The sequence below is a fragment of the Pongo pygmaeus genome, chromosome 10 (genome assembly GCF_028885625.2).
Source record: "Pongo pygmaeus isolate AG05252 chromosome 10, NHGRI_mPonPyg2-v2.0_pri, whole genome shotgun sequence".
NCBI classification, from domain to species: Eukaryota; Metazoa; Chordata; class Mammalia; order Primates; family Hominidae; genus Pongo; species Pongo pygmaeus.
Window position 1 is genome coordinate 6422772 of NC_072383.2, and position 12558 is coordinate 6435329.

General features: G+C 51.2%; 1 protein-coding gene across 3 annotated transcripts in view; it reads right to left on the reverse strand.

Moving 5' to 3' along the window:
- Positions 1-1465: 1465 nt before the first annotated feature.
- The window catches only part of SCNN1A (sodium channel epithelial 1 subunit alpha), a 29525-nt gene continuing 18432 nt past the window's right edge, over positions 1466-12558 (reverse strand). The window contains exons 4-12 of one of the 3 annotated variants that reach the window (XM_054443892.2): positions 10047-10150; positions 9544-9707; positions 9023-9121; positions 8714-8831; positions 3950-4028; positions 3787-3844; positions 3573-3628; positions 3350-3425; positions 1466-2891 (exon numbers count right to left, since the gene is read on the reverse strand). In XM_054443892.2, coding sequence (XP_054299867.1) covers positions 2778-2891; positions 3350-3425; positions 3573-3628; positions 3787-3844; positions 3950-4028; positions 8714-8831; positions 9023-9121; positions 9544-9707; positions 10047-10150 — 868 coding nt within the window. In that variant the 3' untranslated portion in view covers positions 1466-2777. Of the gene's footprint in view, positions 3085-3349; positions 3426-3572; positions 3629-3786; positions 3845-3949; positions 4029-8713; positions 8832-9022; positions 9122-9543; positions 9708-10046; positions 10151-12558 lie in introns of all 3 variants that reach the window. The other 2 variants (XM_054443893.2, XM_054443891.2) reach the window with 2 other exon arrangements.

Sequence of the window (12558 nt, forward strand, 5' to 3'; positions counted from 1 at the left end):
TGAAGAAAACGGCTACAGAGAGCAGGGACCTTCCTCCCCCATCATGGTGCACACACACACACAGGCACATGCTTAACCCAAAGGGTCACTGGACTCCAAGTCCAGATGACGTGGGTTCTAGCCCCAGACCTGCCATTCAGACTGTGTGTGTCACAGGGTGGCAGGCTGGGTCACAGAAAGGGAGCTGGGTTCATGGCAGGTTCTCTAAGAATTATGAAGTTCAGCAAGTCACTTCAACTACTAAGCCTGATAAGGAAAATGAGTCAACTTGAACCCTTTTATCGCTAACAGCCTGATTCCAACTCTTAACCCCAGGGTCCAGGAGTAACCCATAGACAAGCGAAGGGAGATAAGGAGACAGCTCTGGGGAAAAAAGGAGGCAAGAGAAGCAGGAGCCTGGGGGAGCTGACTGCAGTCATCCGTAATACATCTAGCTATGTCCGGCAGGTCCTCCTGCCCCAGCCAGAGGAGAGGGCACTGGGGACCAGGTGGGCCAAGGCTGAGGCTGAGGGGGCAGACAAGTGCCGTCTGCACCTGAGGGTTCTGACGGAGGAGACTGCAACACCATTTCCCCTCCATCAGCTCAAGTCCAGGAAAGGGAAGTCAGCAGTCGTCACACCGTTTCAGGTCATGACCCTGTCTACCTTCCTACCCCCGTCACCAGCTCCTTCTCCTCTTTCCCCAAAAGTCTCTTCCTCTTTTGGCTCCTCAGAACAGGGAGACTGCAATTAGGATGAAAAAGACTAAGGTGGCAGGGACAGAATCCCCAAAGATGGTGAGAAAGGGTCACTTCTGGATTCCAGGTCTTATGCTGGAGTGGGGGAGAAACGAGGATCAGAGAGCTGGAGTTCTACTCGCACATCCTTCAGCCCCTCCCTGGACCTCAGTCTCTCCTTTACTAAAGCTGCGAGGATTCCCTGTGCCCCTCTCTGCAATCATGTACCAATAAGACCATATAAGGCTTTGCATTTCCAGGAGAAACTGGACTGAGCCTCATCATCCTCCTCCACCACCAGGCAGCTGATGGGAGGCAGGTGGGAGCCAATGGGAGGGTTCATTGCCGCCAGGTGGTAAGTGGGACTCAGCAGATGGAGTGGGGGGTGGGGAGGTTAGTGATGATGGTGACTAAAGCAGAGAAGGAAAAGGAGGTTCAGACAGTGGAGAGGGCAAGTCTCCCCAAACACTGTGAGGTAGGTTCCCTGAAGGGGTGGCATCATATCTTCCCCCTTCCACCGTAACATGGCCATGGGCACATAGCAGACACTCAGCAACACCCATGGAGGAATTCACCAGAATGTTTGCACCCCTTAAGACCCCGTGAAGAATGGTCAGTTCCGTGGTGCAGCCAAGGGGCATGGGAGTCTGTACCCTCCCCCAGCCCCAGGACCTCCCAGAAGCTCGGGTGGTGACTTGTACCCACCCCCTACCCTCTTCTTGATGCCCCATCCAGCTCTCCAGACATTCCTTCATGCAACAAACGTTTATTGAGCTCCTGCCTACTTGCTCCAAGCAAGATGATGGGCTAGACATGGAGCATACATAAACGGGCAAGATTCAGTCCCTGACCGCAAGGCCCTTACAGTCTAGTTGGGGAGGGAGACACAAAGGTACAAGAAAGTATGGTGCAACAGCAACACTCCAGCAGATGTTATAGTGTGCTACAGGAGCCCAGGAGAAAGGGGAGCGATCAATTTTGGGGAAGACAAGATGTGGCAGAAGCATTCACAAAAGTAATGGTGTCTGAGCAGGGTTCTAAGGGATGCATAGGAGTTCTCTGGCAGATGGTTGGGGAAACTTTCAGGCTGAGGAAATATCTCGAGCAGACATGTAGAGGTATGAAAGACACAGGGCAGAGGCGCCGGACATGGCTCTGTGAGGGCACGGGTATGAGGCTAGAGGAGCCCTGGGGCCGCCTTTACTTACACGGGTCTGCTCCAGCCCTAGCCCTCGGGAGTCAGGGAAGGGGAATTGCCTAAGTAACAAAGGGGGCTTTCGGGTGGGGTTTCCCACCCAAGTTCAAGAGGAGGAGCAGACATCTGTGCTACTGGAGAGCAGCGTGGCCAGGCCAGTTCGGGGCTGGCTTAAGCCGTCGCTGGGCAGGAAACCCGTGCATGCCTGTGTGTACCCTCGGTTGCGTTTTGTCCTGGTTATCAGCCGTTTCTTAGGAAAGTTCCTTGTCAAAGCTCCAAGTTTCGCTTAGCTGATCCAAGGGAAAAGGAGACTTAGCTGCAGTTGTGTGGGGAAACCAGAGTGTTCAGAGGCAGTACCAAGGGGTACAGAGCTGGAACCAAGGCGCTTCTGGGCAGCTTCATCAGCCACTGTTCTTGGAGCAACTTCCTGAGCCCCTTACCCATCTTGCTTCCCCTCCACACATCAAAGGCAGTTTGGGCGGCTCTGAGAGGAAGCCCTGCACATCCTTCAATCTTGCCAGGGCCAGCACCCTCCCACCAGAGGAGTATCTGCCTTGGTGTGAGGAACCTCTTCTTCCCTCTCAGGGCCCCCCCAGAGGAGAGGCGGAGGAACTGGCCCCTGTGGAGCCCCCTGGAGATGGGCGGGGGCCCAGGGTGGCATAGGCAGGGGGAGGGGCTGTCAAGGCTGGGGAGGGAGCAGGCCCTGGCTGGGACAAGGACAGAGAGGTGGGGTGGGGGCAGAAGTGGGAAGGAGGGGAGGATGCCAGGGTGGAGGCTACCTCCTGAGCACCCCTGCCCCCTCGGCCTGGAGACCAGTATCGGCTTCGGAACCTTCGAAGCAGCATGAGGAACGTGATGACCAGCAGGTCAAAGATGAGCTCGGCCATCTCCACCACAGACAACACCGAGGAGCCGAACCACAGGCTCCACTGGCTGCCCAAGTTGGACAGGAGGGTGACCATCTGTGAGAGGAGAGGTACACTGACAATGGAACAGAGGATTCTGGATGGACTCTGGCAGAGGAGCCCCCATCCCTCCTCACCAAGCTGTCTTCCTTCATCCCCAAGGACCCCCGAGTCCTCTCAGCCTCTCAGCAGCCCCCTGGGCTCTTTGTCTCTGCTCCTGGCCAGTGTCACCCAGAGAAAACTGATAACTGGCCCACAGTCAGGGGCAGCTGAAATGGATGGGGGCATGGGTCAAGCGCCTTCACCCCAGCATCTAGCATGCCTGTCCCTCCCACCACCCCCAGAGACCTTATGCCCCGGCCGAGCTCCTTCTTCCAACCCTCCCAACCTCTCCCTTGACCCTCTTCTTTGGTTCCTTGCCTTTGAGACTCAGAGCCTTCTGGCCCACAGAGAAAACCTTTTGGTTTTGCCTGACAGCCGCCCTGCTAAGTAAGACCCCCAGAGCATCACAGGCTCCATCCAGGCACGACCTACCGTGACAGAGGGAGACTCAGAATTGGTTTTGTAGTTCAGCTCCTTGAAGAAGATGTTGACTTTGGCTACTCCATTTCTTAGGTGTGGGGTAGAGGGTGGGAAGAAATGGTAAAGGATGAACTTCCTGGACCTTCCTCTAATCAACCGTATCGATCCCTCTTCCTAGGTCTATTTTCCCTCCCAAAGATTCCTTTCTTGTGGCTGGGACCAGGGCAGGACTGACCTCTTGTTGTTGACGGTGTAATTGTTCTGCCGCGATAGCATCTGGAAGACCCATTCCTAGGAAAGAATGGGGGTGTCATCAAGGTCACTCCCATATGCTTCAGGCTTACAGGGATAGGGTTGTGTCAAACACACTCATACACATAATACCCAGAGAAGGCCACAGCATTACATGGGCACACACATCCCCCACCCGTCCCTTCCCCACACTCTACCTGGGATGTCACCGAGGGCCATCGTGAGTAACCAGCAGAGAGCTGGTAGCTGGTCACGCTGGGGATGGAGAAAGGTGCTCAGTGTTGGGGCAGAGCTCTCCCGAAGGCTTGGCTCGGTAACCTGTATTCTACCCAACCTGTACCCGGGGAAGGGGACACTAACCTGCATGGCTTCCGGCACTTGGTGAAACAGCCCAGGTGGTCTGAGGAGAAGTCAACCTGGAGCTTATAGTAGCAATAGCCTGTGGGTACAGAGAGATGCCTGTTCTCCTAGGGCACCTCAACTTTCTCTACCCCACACCCAAGAGGTCTCCCAAGATCCCTGGGTACCCACTTTACAAGAGCATTATTTAGCATTATAATGATGCCTTATGAGTGGCAGTACCAAGAAGCGTTTAAGAAATTAAGCTAGGCCGGGGACAGTGGCTCAGCACTTTGGGAGGCCGAGGTGGGAGGGTCGTTTGAGGCCAGGAGTTCAAGGTTGCAAGTGAGCTATGAGTGTGCCTTTGTACTCCAACTCTGGCAACAGAGTGAGACCTTGTTTCTAAAAAAAATTTTTTTAATAAATTAATTTTTTTTTTTTTTAGACAGTCTCACTCTGTCGCCCAGGCTGGAGTGCAATGGCGCGATCTTGGCTCACTGCAAGCTCCGCCTCCTGGGTTCATACCATTCTCCTGCCTCAGCCTCCCGGGTAGCGGGGACTACAGGCTTCTGACACCACGCCCGGCTAATTTTTTGTATCTTTAGTAGAGACGGGGTTTCTCTGTGTTAGCCAGGATGGTCTCGATCTCCTGACCTCGTGATCCGCCCACCTCGGCCTCCCAAAGTGCTGGAATTACAGGCATGAGCCGCCGTGCCTGGCCTAAAAAATAAATTAATAAAGAAAGAAAATAAGCTAAGTCAGGCGAAAAACAAAACAGGATACACCAGTGTAAGGAAATATACGTTATGGACAAAAACGTAAACGCCATAAAGAAAAATGGGAACAGGCCGAGTGCGGTGGCTCACGCCTGTAATCCCAGCACTTTGGGAGGCCGAGGCAGGCGGATCACGAGGTCAGGAGATCCAGACCATCCTGGCTAACACGGTGAAACCCCGTCTCTACTAAAAATACAAAAAATTAGCCGGGCGTGGTGGCGGTTGCCTGTAGTCCCAGGTACTCGGGAGGCTGAGGCAGAAGAATGGTGTGAACCCGGGAGGCGGAGCTTGCAGTGAGCCGAGATCGCGCCATTGCACTCTAGCCTGGGCGACTGAGCGAGACTCCGTCTCAAAAAAAAAAAAAAAGAAAAATGGGAACAATAATTGTATAAGAATAAGGGAATTAAGCCACAATAAGATACCACTTCACGCCCATTAAGATGCGTATTATTTAAAAAAAGACAATAGGCTGGGTGCAGTGGCTCACGCCTGTAATATCAACAGTTTGGGAGGCTGAGGCAGGTGGATTACCTGAGGTCAGGAATTCGAGACCAGCCTGGCAAACGTGGTGAAATCCAGTCTCTACTGAAAATACAAAAATTAGCTGGGTGTGGTGGTACACACCTGTAATCCCAGCTACTTGGGAGGCTGAGGCAGGAGAATTGCTTGAACCTAGGAAGTGGAGGTTGTAGTTTGCCAAGATCATGCCACTGCACTCCAGCCTGGGCAAGAGAGTGAGAGTCTTCTCAAAAAAAAAATAAATAAATAAATAAAAATTTAAAAAGACAATAACAAGAACTGGCAGGATGTGGAGAAACTGAAAACCTCTTATACTGCTGCTAGGGATGTACAATGGTGATGTCACTTTGGAAAACAGCCTGGCAGCTCCTCAAAAAAGGTTAAACCTAGATTACCATATGACCTAGCAATTCTGCTCCTAGGTATATACCCAAGAAAATGGAAAACGTGTCCACACAAAAACTTGTACACAAATGCTCACAGCAGCATTATTCACAATAACCAAAAAGTGGCAACAACACAAATGTCCACTAACTGATAAATGGGTAAACAAAGTGTGGTCTATCCATACAAGGGAGTGTTGTTATTCAGCCATATAAAGGAATGAGGCACTGCTATTGCTACCATATGGATGAACCTTGAAAATATTATGCTAAGTGAAATAAGGCAGACACGAGGGTCACACACTCTAAGATTCCATCTATATGAAAGATTCAGAATAGCCGGGCACAGTAGTTCACGCCTGTAATCCCGGCACTTTGGGAGGCCGAGGCGGGCGGATCACCTGAGGTCAGGAGTTTGAGACCAGCCTGACCAATATGGTGATACCCCATCTCTACTAAAAAATACAAAAATTAGCCGGGCTTGGGGGCGTGCGCCTGTAGTCCCAGGTACTCGGGAGGCTGAGACAGGAGAATCGCTTGAACCTGAGAGGCGGAGGTAGCAGTGAGCCGAGATCACGCCACTGCACTCCAGTCTGGGTGACAGAGGGAGATTCTGTCTCCAAAAAAAAAAAAAAAAGAAGAAGATTCAGAATAGGCAAATCCATAGAGAAAGAAAGAATTGTGGTTGCCCAAGGGCTGGCAGTGGCGGAGGAGGGGAGGGAAGCTTGGGACTTGCTAATGAGTACAAGGTTTATTTATTTATTTATTTGAGACAAGGTCTCACTCCATCGCCCAGGCTGGAGTGCAGTGGCCTGATCACGGCTCACTGCAGCCTTGACCTCCTGGGCTCAGGTGATTCTCCCACCTCAGCCTCCCAAGTGGCTGGGGCTGCAGGTACGCACAACCATTCCAGCTAATTTTTGTAAAGACAGGGTTTCGCCACGTTGCCCAGGCTGGTGTCGAACTCCTGGGCTCAAGTGATCTGCCCACCTTGGCCTCTCAAAGTGCTGCGATTACAGGCATGAGCCACCGTACCTGGCCTGAGTGAGTACAAGGTTTCCTTTGGGAACACTAAAAATATTCCAAAATTGATTATATGATGATTGCACAACTCCGGGACTATACTTAAAACCTAAAATTAAAAACTAAAATTTGACTAAAATGAAGCTGTACGCTTTAAATGAGTGAATTGTATGGGATATAAATTATCTCAATAAAGCTATTACCAAAAAAAAAAAATAATAATAATGGAACTGTAGATTCCCCTCCTCCCCCATTTCCCAAATTCTAAGTAAGGTTATTTTGTCATTATTGCTACTTTTACTTCCTCACTCTGAAGTCCTTCTTCATTTCTGACCCAAATCCCTACCAGAGTTGGAGATCTTTAGGAAGAAGGGGAAGCAGCTGGCCCTCTTCTCCAGGGAAGTAAGCCCTAGGAAATGCAACAGACTGTGCTTTTAGCCTTACTTCCTCTCTCATCCTCACAACTTCTCAGCAATCAATATTGTTATTTTTCACTCACAAATGTGCAAACCCACAATGTAGAAATAATTATTTGAGGGGAGGGAGAAATCACGGGTGGTATCTCCTCTATCCCAGTCCTGTATACCCTGGGACGTGTCACATCCTCCCCTTGGACCTCAATTTGTTCATCTGAGACAGGAGGTGAGGCCAGATGGCCTTTGGGTTTCCCCCAGTTCTTTTGTGCTACGATCCTCTAAGGTCAGAGAGGCAGGAACCAGGAGGCCACGACTGGAAAGTCCAGGCAGAAGAGAACTGCGGAGCCAGCCCAGGGAAGGACAGAAGCGGAAAAGTCACCACAGACAGGAACCAGGTAGGGATGGACGCTGAACTCTGGGGTGAGACAATCCGCTGCCTTTGAGGGCCTCCGTGTCTCCAGTGCCCACTACCATGTCACCTCCCGTGATGGCCCTCCACCCGCCCTGTGGGACAGCTGGGCCCAGGGGAGAGCCCTGGGAGGAGGAACTGCAGGGGGAACAGGCCAGCTGTATCACAGAAGAGCATGCACGCCAGGAATGCAAACCCTTGCAGCTTCCATATTTTCTTTTTGTGATTTTCCTTCTCTCTCAGCTTCCTGGCACACAACTTCCCTGCCAAACAACTCAACTGCAGTCAAAAGGAAAGAGATTTGTCTACTCCTATACCAGGATAAGGAGGAGATTCCAAGGTGCTCCAAACTTTACTGATTGTGCCCTTGTTCAGGTAAAAAAAAAAAAATCTTAAATAAGCAGGTCCAATACATGTATTTGATTTATAAATTACATACCTCTACTATTGAATGGATACAGTATGTCCACTCCAAAGCACATAAGATGGAAAATGTGAAGGAATGAGACAGATCCATGTAACTTCTAATATTTTCTTCCTGCTCTCCAGGGAAGTGTTGTGTACCCCACCCAGCCCCTCCGGAGCCTGCCCAGCTAAGCACCCTGGGCACTGAGCAGGGAAGATGTGGGCAGAGCATGCGCTGAAACCTTAGCAGCCAGTGAGGAACCACTGGAGGTTTTCTCACGTGCTCTTCCTTCCTTCTGCTGCAGGTTGTTTTTCAATGGGACAATTCCTTGACAAACACACAAAGGCCAAAACAGAGAGACTGCAACACTGAGAGGGAGGAACAGAGAGAAGAGAAAGGGAGGCCGAGGTGGGCGGATCATGAGGTCAGGAGATTGAGACCATCCTGGCTAACAGGGTGAAACCCTGTCTCTACTAAAAATACCAAAAAATTAGCCAGGCATGGTGGCAGTCACCTGTAGTCCCAGCTACTTGGGAGGCTGAGGCAGGAGAATGGTGTGAACCCGGGAGGTGGAGCTTGCAGTGAGCCGAGATCGCGACACTGCTCTCCAGCCTGGGCGACAGAGCGAGACTCCATCTCAAAAAAAAAAAAAAAGAAAAAAAGAGAGAGGGACTGAGGGAGAGGGAAACTGACAGAGGCAGAGACTAAAGACTGAAAAACAAGAGCAAGGGAGGATTCATCCCAGCAGGTGGGAGCTAGAAGTCATCCCCACAAACAGGGGACTGAGAGGAAGAAGCGCCTCAGTGAGTACTGGGGTCAGTGGGGGCAGGGCGGGGGCTCCCTGGAGTCTCACCCCACGAACTGTGCTTTCTGTAGTCACAGTACTCCACGTTCTGGGGCCGCGGATAGAAGATGTAGGCACAGCCACACTCCTTGATCATGCTCTCCTGGAAGCAGGAGTGAATACACACCTGGAAGGGAGGAGGGTGGAGAGGAGAGGAGGTTCAGGCCTGAACTCAGCAGTTCTCTGCACAGAGCTTCCATCCTCTTTCCACCACCCCCCAGTTTCCCTCTCTCTCTCACATACACAACCCCTCCAGCTTTGCAGGACCAGCCAGGGCAGGCCTGGGAGTGGCTGCCACGGAATCAGGTTGGGCCTCACCTGCTGTGTGTACTTTGAAGGGTAAAGGTTCTTGACAGGGACATCACTGCCATTCTTGGTGCAGTCGCCATAATCACCCCCAAGTCTGTCCAGGGCTTCCTATGAACCCACATACACCAAGAGATCAGAGGACAGAGCAAGTGTCTCTGGGTTCTCTGCCTTCCCTCAGTTCCAGGTTGTATCTCACACCTGCCAGCCCCTCCTACCAGCCTCACCCTCTCAATACATGCCTCCAGCCGCCCCCATGCCCACGCACTGCTCATTTCAAGGCCACTGGGCCCAGAGCATCCCCAGAAATCCTAAGCACGCCCTGAATGCCTTCTCAGCACTTGTCCCCCAGGGTCCACCCTGCAGGGCTTTACTTCCCAGTGCCAGCCCCTCTGCCCCTCATTCCTGCTCCTGAAGACCTCCACATGCCCAAGGCCCACCCCACATGCTCTCCCTCTCCAGGCTCCCATGCCTCCCCCTGCCCCTCTGCAATCTGAGGCGCTCCTTCCAGGCCTCCCAGTCGGCATCCTTGCCTTCCTCATGCTGATGGAGGTCTCCACGCCAGGCCGCAAGTTAAAGCCACCATCATCCATAAAGGCAGGTTCATCCTGCCCGTGCACCATTACACGGGCCCCAGTCACTGTGGACAGCAGGGGAATGAAGTCATTCTGCTCTGTGCGCAGCATCAGGGACAGACCTAGGGGTGCAGAGAGAGCAGCGTTGGCAGAGGCGGGAATCCTAGAGAAGAGTTAGAAGATGGAAATCCACTCTCCCTTCCTTGCCCGGTCTCTAAAGCTGCAAGAGAAGCAAGTTCAGGAAGACCCACAAAGGGACCTGGCAACCCCTGAGCTGGAATCTGGAGGCAGGAGGAAGACCTGGGACAAGATTCCTCTCATGCCTGGAACGGACTATGTGGCACCTATTGGGGAGAGACAGCAGACAGGACCCCTCCCAGCAGCTCTAAGAGGTGAGCTCAAGGTGTACACGTGAGTCGCTGAGGCAGAGGGCACCATGGAGCAAGCAGGGAGTTGCTCACCATTGTTGATTCCAGGCATGGAAGACATCCAGAGGTTGGAGTTGTTCTTGTCATTGAAAGTATAGCAGTTTCCATACATCGGGTGGTGGAAGTGAGAGTAATTCCTTATCAGGAAAGAGAGAATAGGGTCAGAGAGGAAAGTGTAGGTGGTCCAGGGAACAGGGAGATGAGGCAGAGAGTGTCCACTCTCTTAAACTCCTACAGGACTTGTGCCTTTCAGAGCCATTTGTTTCCTGATCACCTACTATGTGCTGGCACAATGCTGACAGCTTTACTCACACTCCCTCAGTCACTCCAACCAACAGCCTGTGAGAGTCTCATCCTCATATCACAGAGGAGGAAGCTAAGGCTCAGAGAGCTCAAACAGCTGGCCCAAGGTCACACATCTACCTTCTAGTCCAGGCTCCTCTCACCAGGCCATCTGGGTTCACTGGCCTTGACTTCCGTGCTGCCTTGTAACTTCTCTCTTGTTGCACTATAAAGATTCTTGCATGTCCCTAACTGCCCATGCATCTACATGTTAGTTCCCCACTGAATCACAAGCTCCTTGATGACAGGAGCCACATCTCATTCATCTCTGTGTCATCTCTGGGTTAGTTGCATAGTTCTTGTCATCTAGGAGATAGAGGAGATGATTAATAAATAGTTGTTGAGTGAGGAATGAATGAATGAATGAATGAATGAAGGGGAGGACGGGAGCAGGGTTAAAGGAGAAAGTGTGGCCAGTGGTGAGCACGGAGCTGAAGGGAGGAAGATCAGTACCAAGTGTTTCCCGGGAGCCTCTTGCATCAGTATGTCTCAGAATGGTAGGTCCAAAACTCATCTGTGACAGGTGTGGGGACAGAGAGAAAGCAATTACAGAGGCAACATGGCTGCAGTAGGCCTGCAATTTCACAGCAAATCACAGGTTCCAGAACAGGGAGGCTGTGTGGGTTGTAGCACAGCACATGTGCCACACGGCACAGAGAGGATCTGTGTTCTGCTACCCTGCCATCTTGGAGCTAGCAACGGGAGCAGGGCAAAGACGGAAAGGGGACTTCGGCCAGTGAGCAGCAAAGGAAGACTAAAGAGAAGAGGGAGAAGAGGCTGGCCAGAGATAAAGAGTGGGGTTCTGGTTGTACGGTCTTGAGCAAGTCATTGTTTCTAAGCTTATTCTCGTCCTCTGTAAAATGTAGGATGATTCTGTAAAATGAGGAGATTGGAACTAGGTGATCCAGGATATTCCACTGGCCTTGAAGAACAAAGGCACACAGGCGTGACATACTGGTGCACATTCTAGGATGTACTGGGAAGTCAGCACTTCTAGAGCCCAGGCTAGATGCAGGGAAGGACTGAAGGAGAGGCTACAGAAGTGGCCAGTCCTGAAGGCTGGTGAGCCCTTCGCACACAGAGAGGGAACAAGCACAATGTGGTGGGTGCCGCCCCCATGGAAAGCAGGCACAAGTTCCATCAGCAGGTGAGGTGGAGCAACACGGATGTGTTTTAAAACATAGAGCTTCAAAAAAAAAAAAAGTGGTGGGGCACAGTGGCTCACGCCTGTAATCCCAACACCTTGGGAGGCTGAGATGGGTGGATCAGTTGAAGTCAGAAGTTCGAGACCAGCTTGGCCAACATGGTGAAACCCCGTCTCTACCAAAAATACAAAAATTAGCCAGGCGTGATGGTGGGTGCCTATTATCTCAGCTACTCGGGAGGCTGAGGCAGAAGAATCGCTTGAGCTTGGGAGGTTGCAGTGAGCTGAGATCGCACCACTGCACTCTACAGCGAGACTCTGTCTCAAAAAAAAAAAAAAAAATAGTAAGAGGTGAAATGAGATCTATAACACAATACCATTTATGTAAATTAAATACAGATTTTGCAAAAACACATAGAGATACACGCTAAGCACATTAATATAGTGGCCTATGAGAATCAGCATAACGTGATGGTTAAGAGCACAGACTCAGCCGGGCGCAGTGGCTGACGCCTGTAATCCCAGCACTTTGGGAGGCCGAGGCGGGTGGGGTCACCTGAGGTCAGGAGTTTGAGATTATCTTGGCCAACATGGTGAAACCTCATCTCTACTAAAAATACAAAATTAGCCGGGCATGGCAGCGCATGCCTGTAATCCCAGCTACTCAGGAAGCTGAGGCAGGAGAATCACTTGAACCTGGGAGGTGGAGGTTGTCATGAGCTGAGATTGCGCCATTGCACTCCAGCCTGGCCAGTAAGAGTGAAACTCTGTCTCCAAAAGAAAAAAAAAAAAGAGCACAGACTCCAGAATTAAATTCCTTGTATTTGAATCCTGGGGCTCTAACAAGTATTAGATGGGGTACCAAACAAGTTACTTACTTAATCTCTCTGTACCTCAGTCTCCTCAGCTGTAAAATGGGGATAATAAAAATATGAACCTCACAGGGGTGTTGAGCATGAAATTATGCTTAGAATGGTGTTCGGCCTTAGTAAGAGCTGTATTAGCTCACTAGTACGATTACAGGGATTCATTAAGATGGCTAAAGTCAAAAAGACAGAA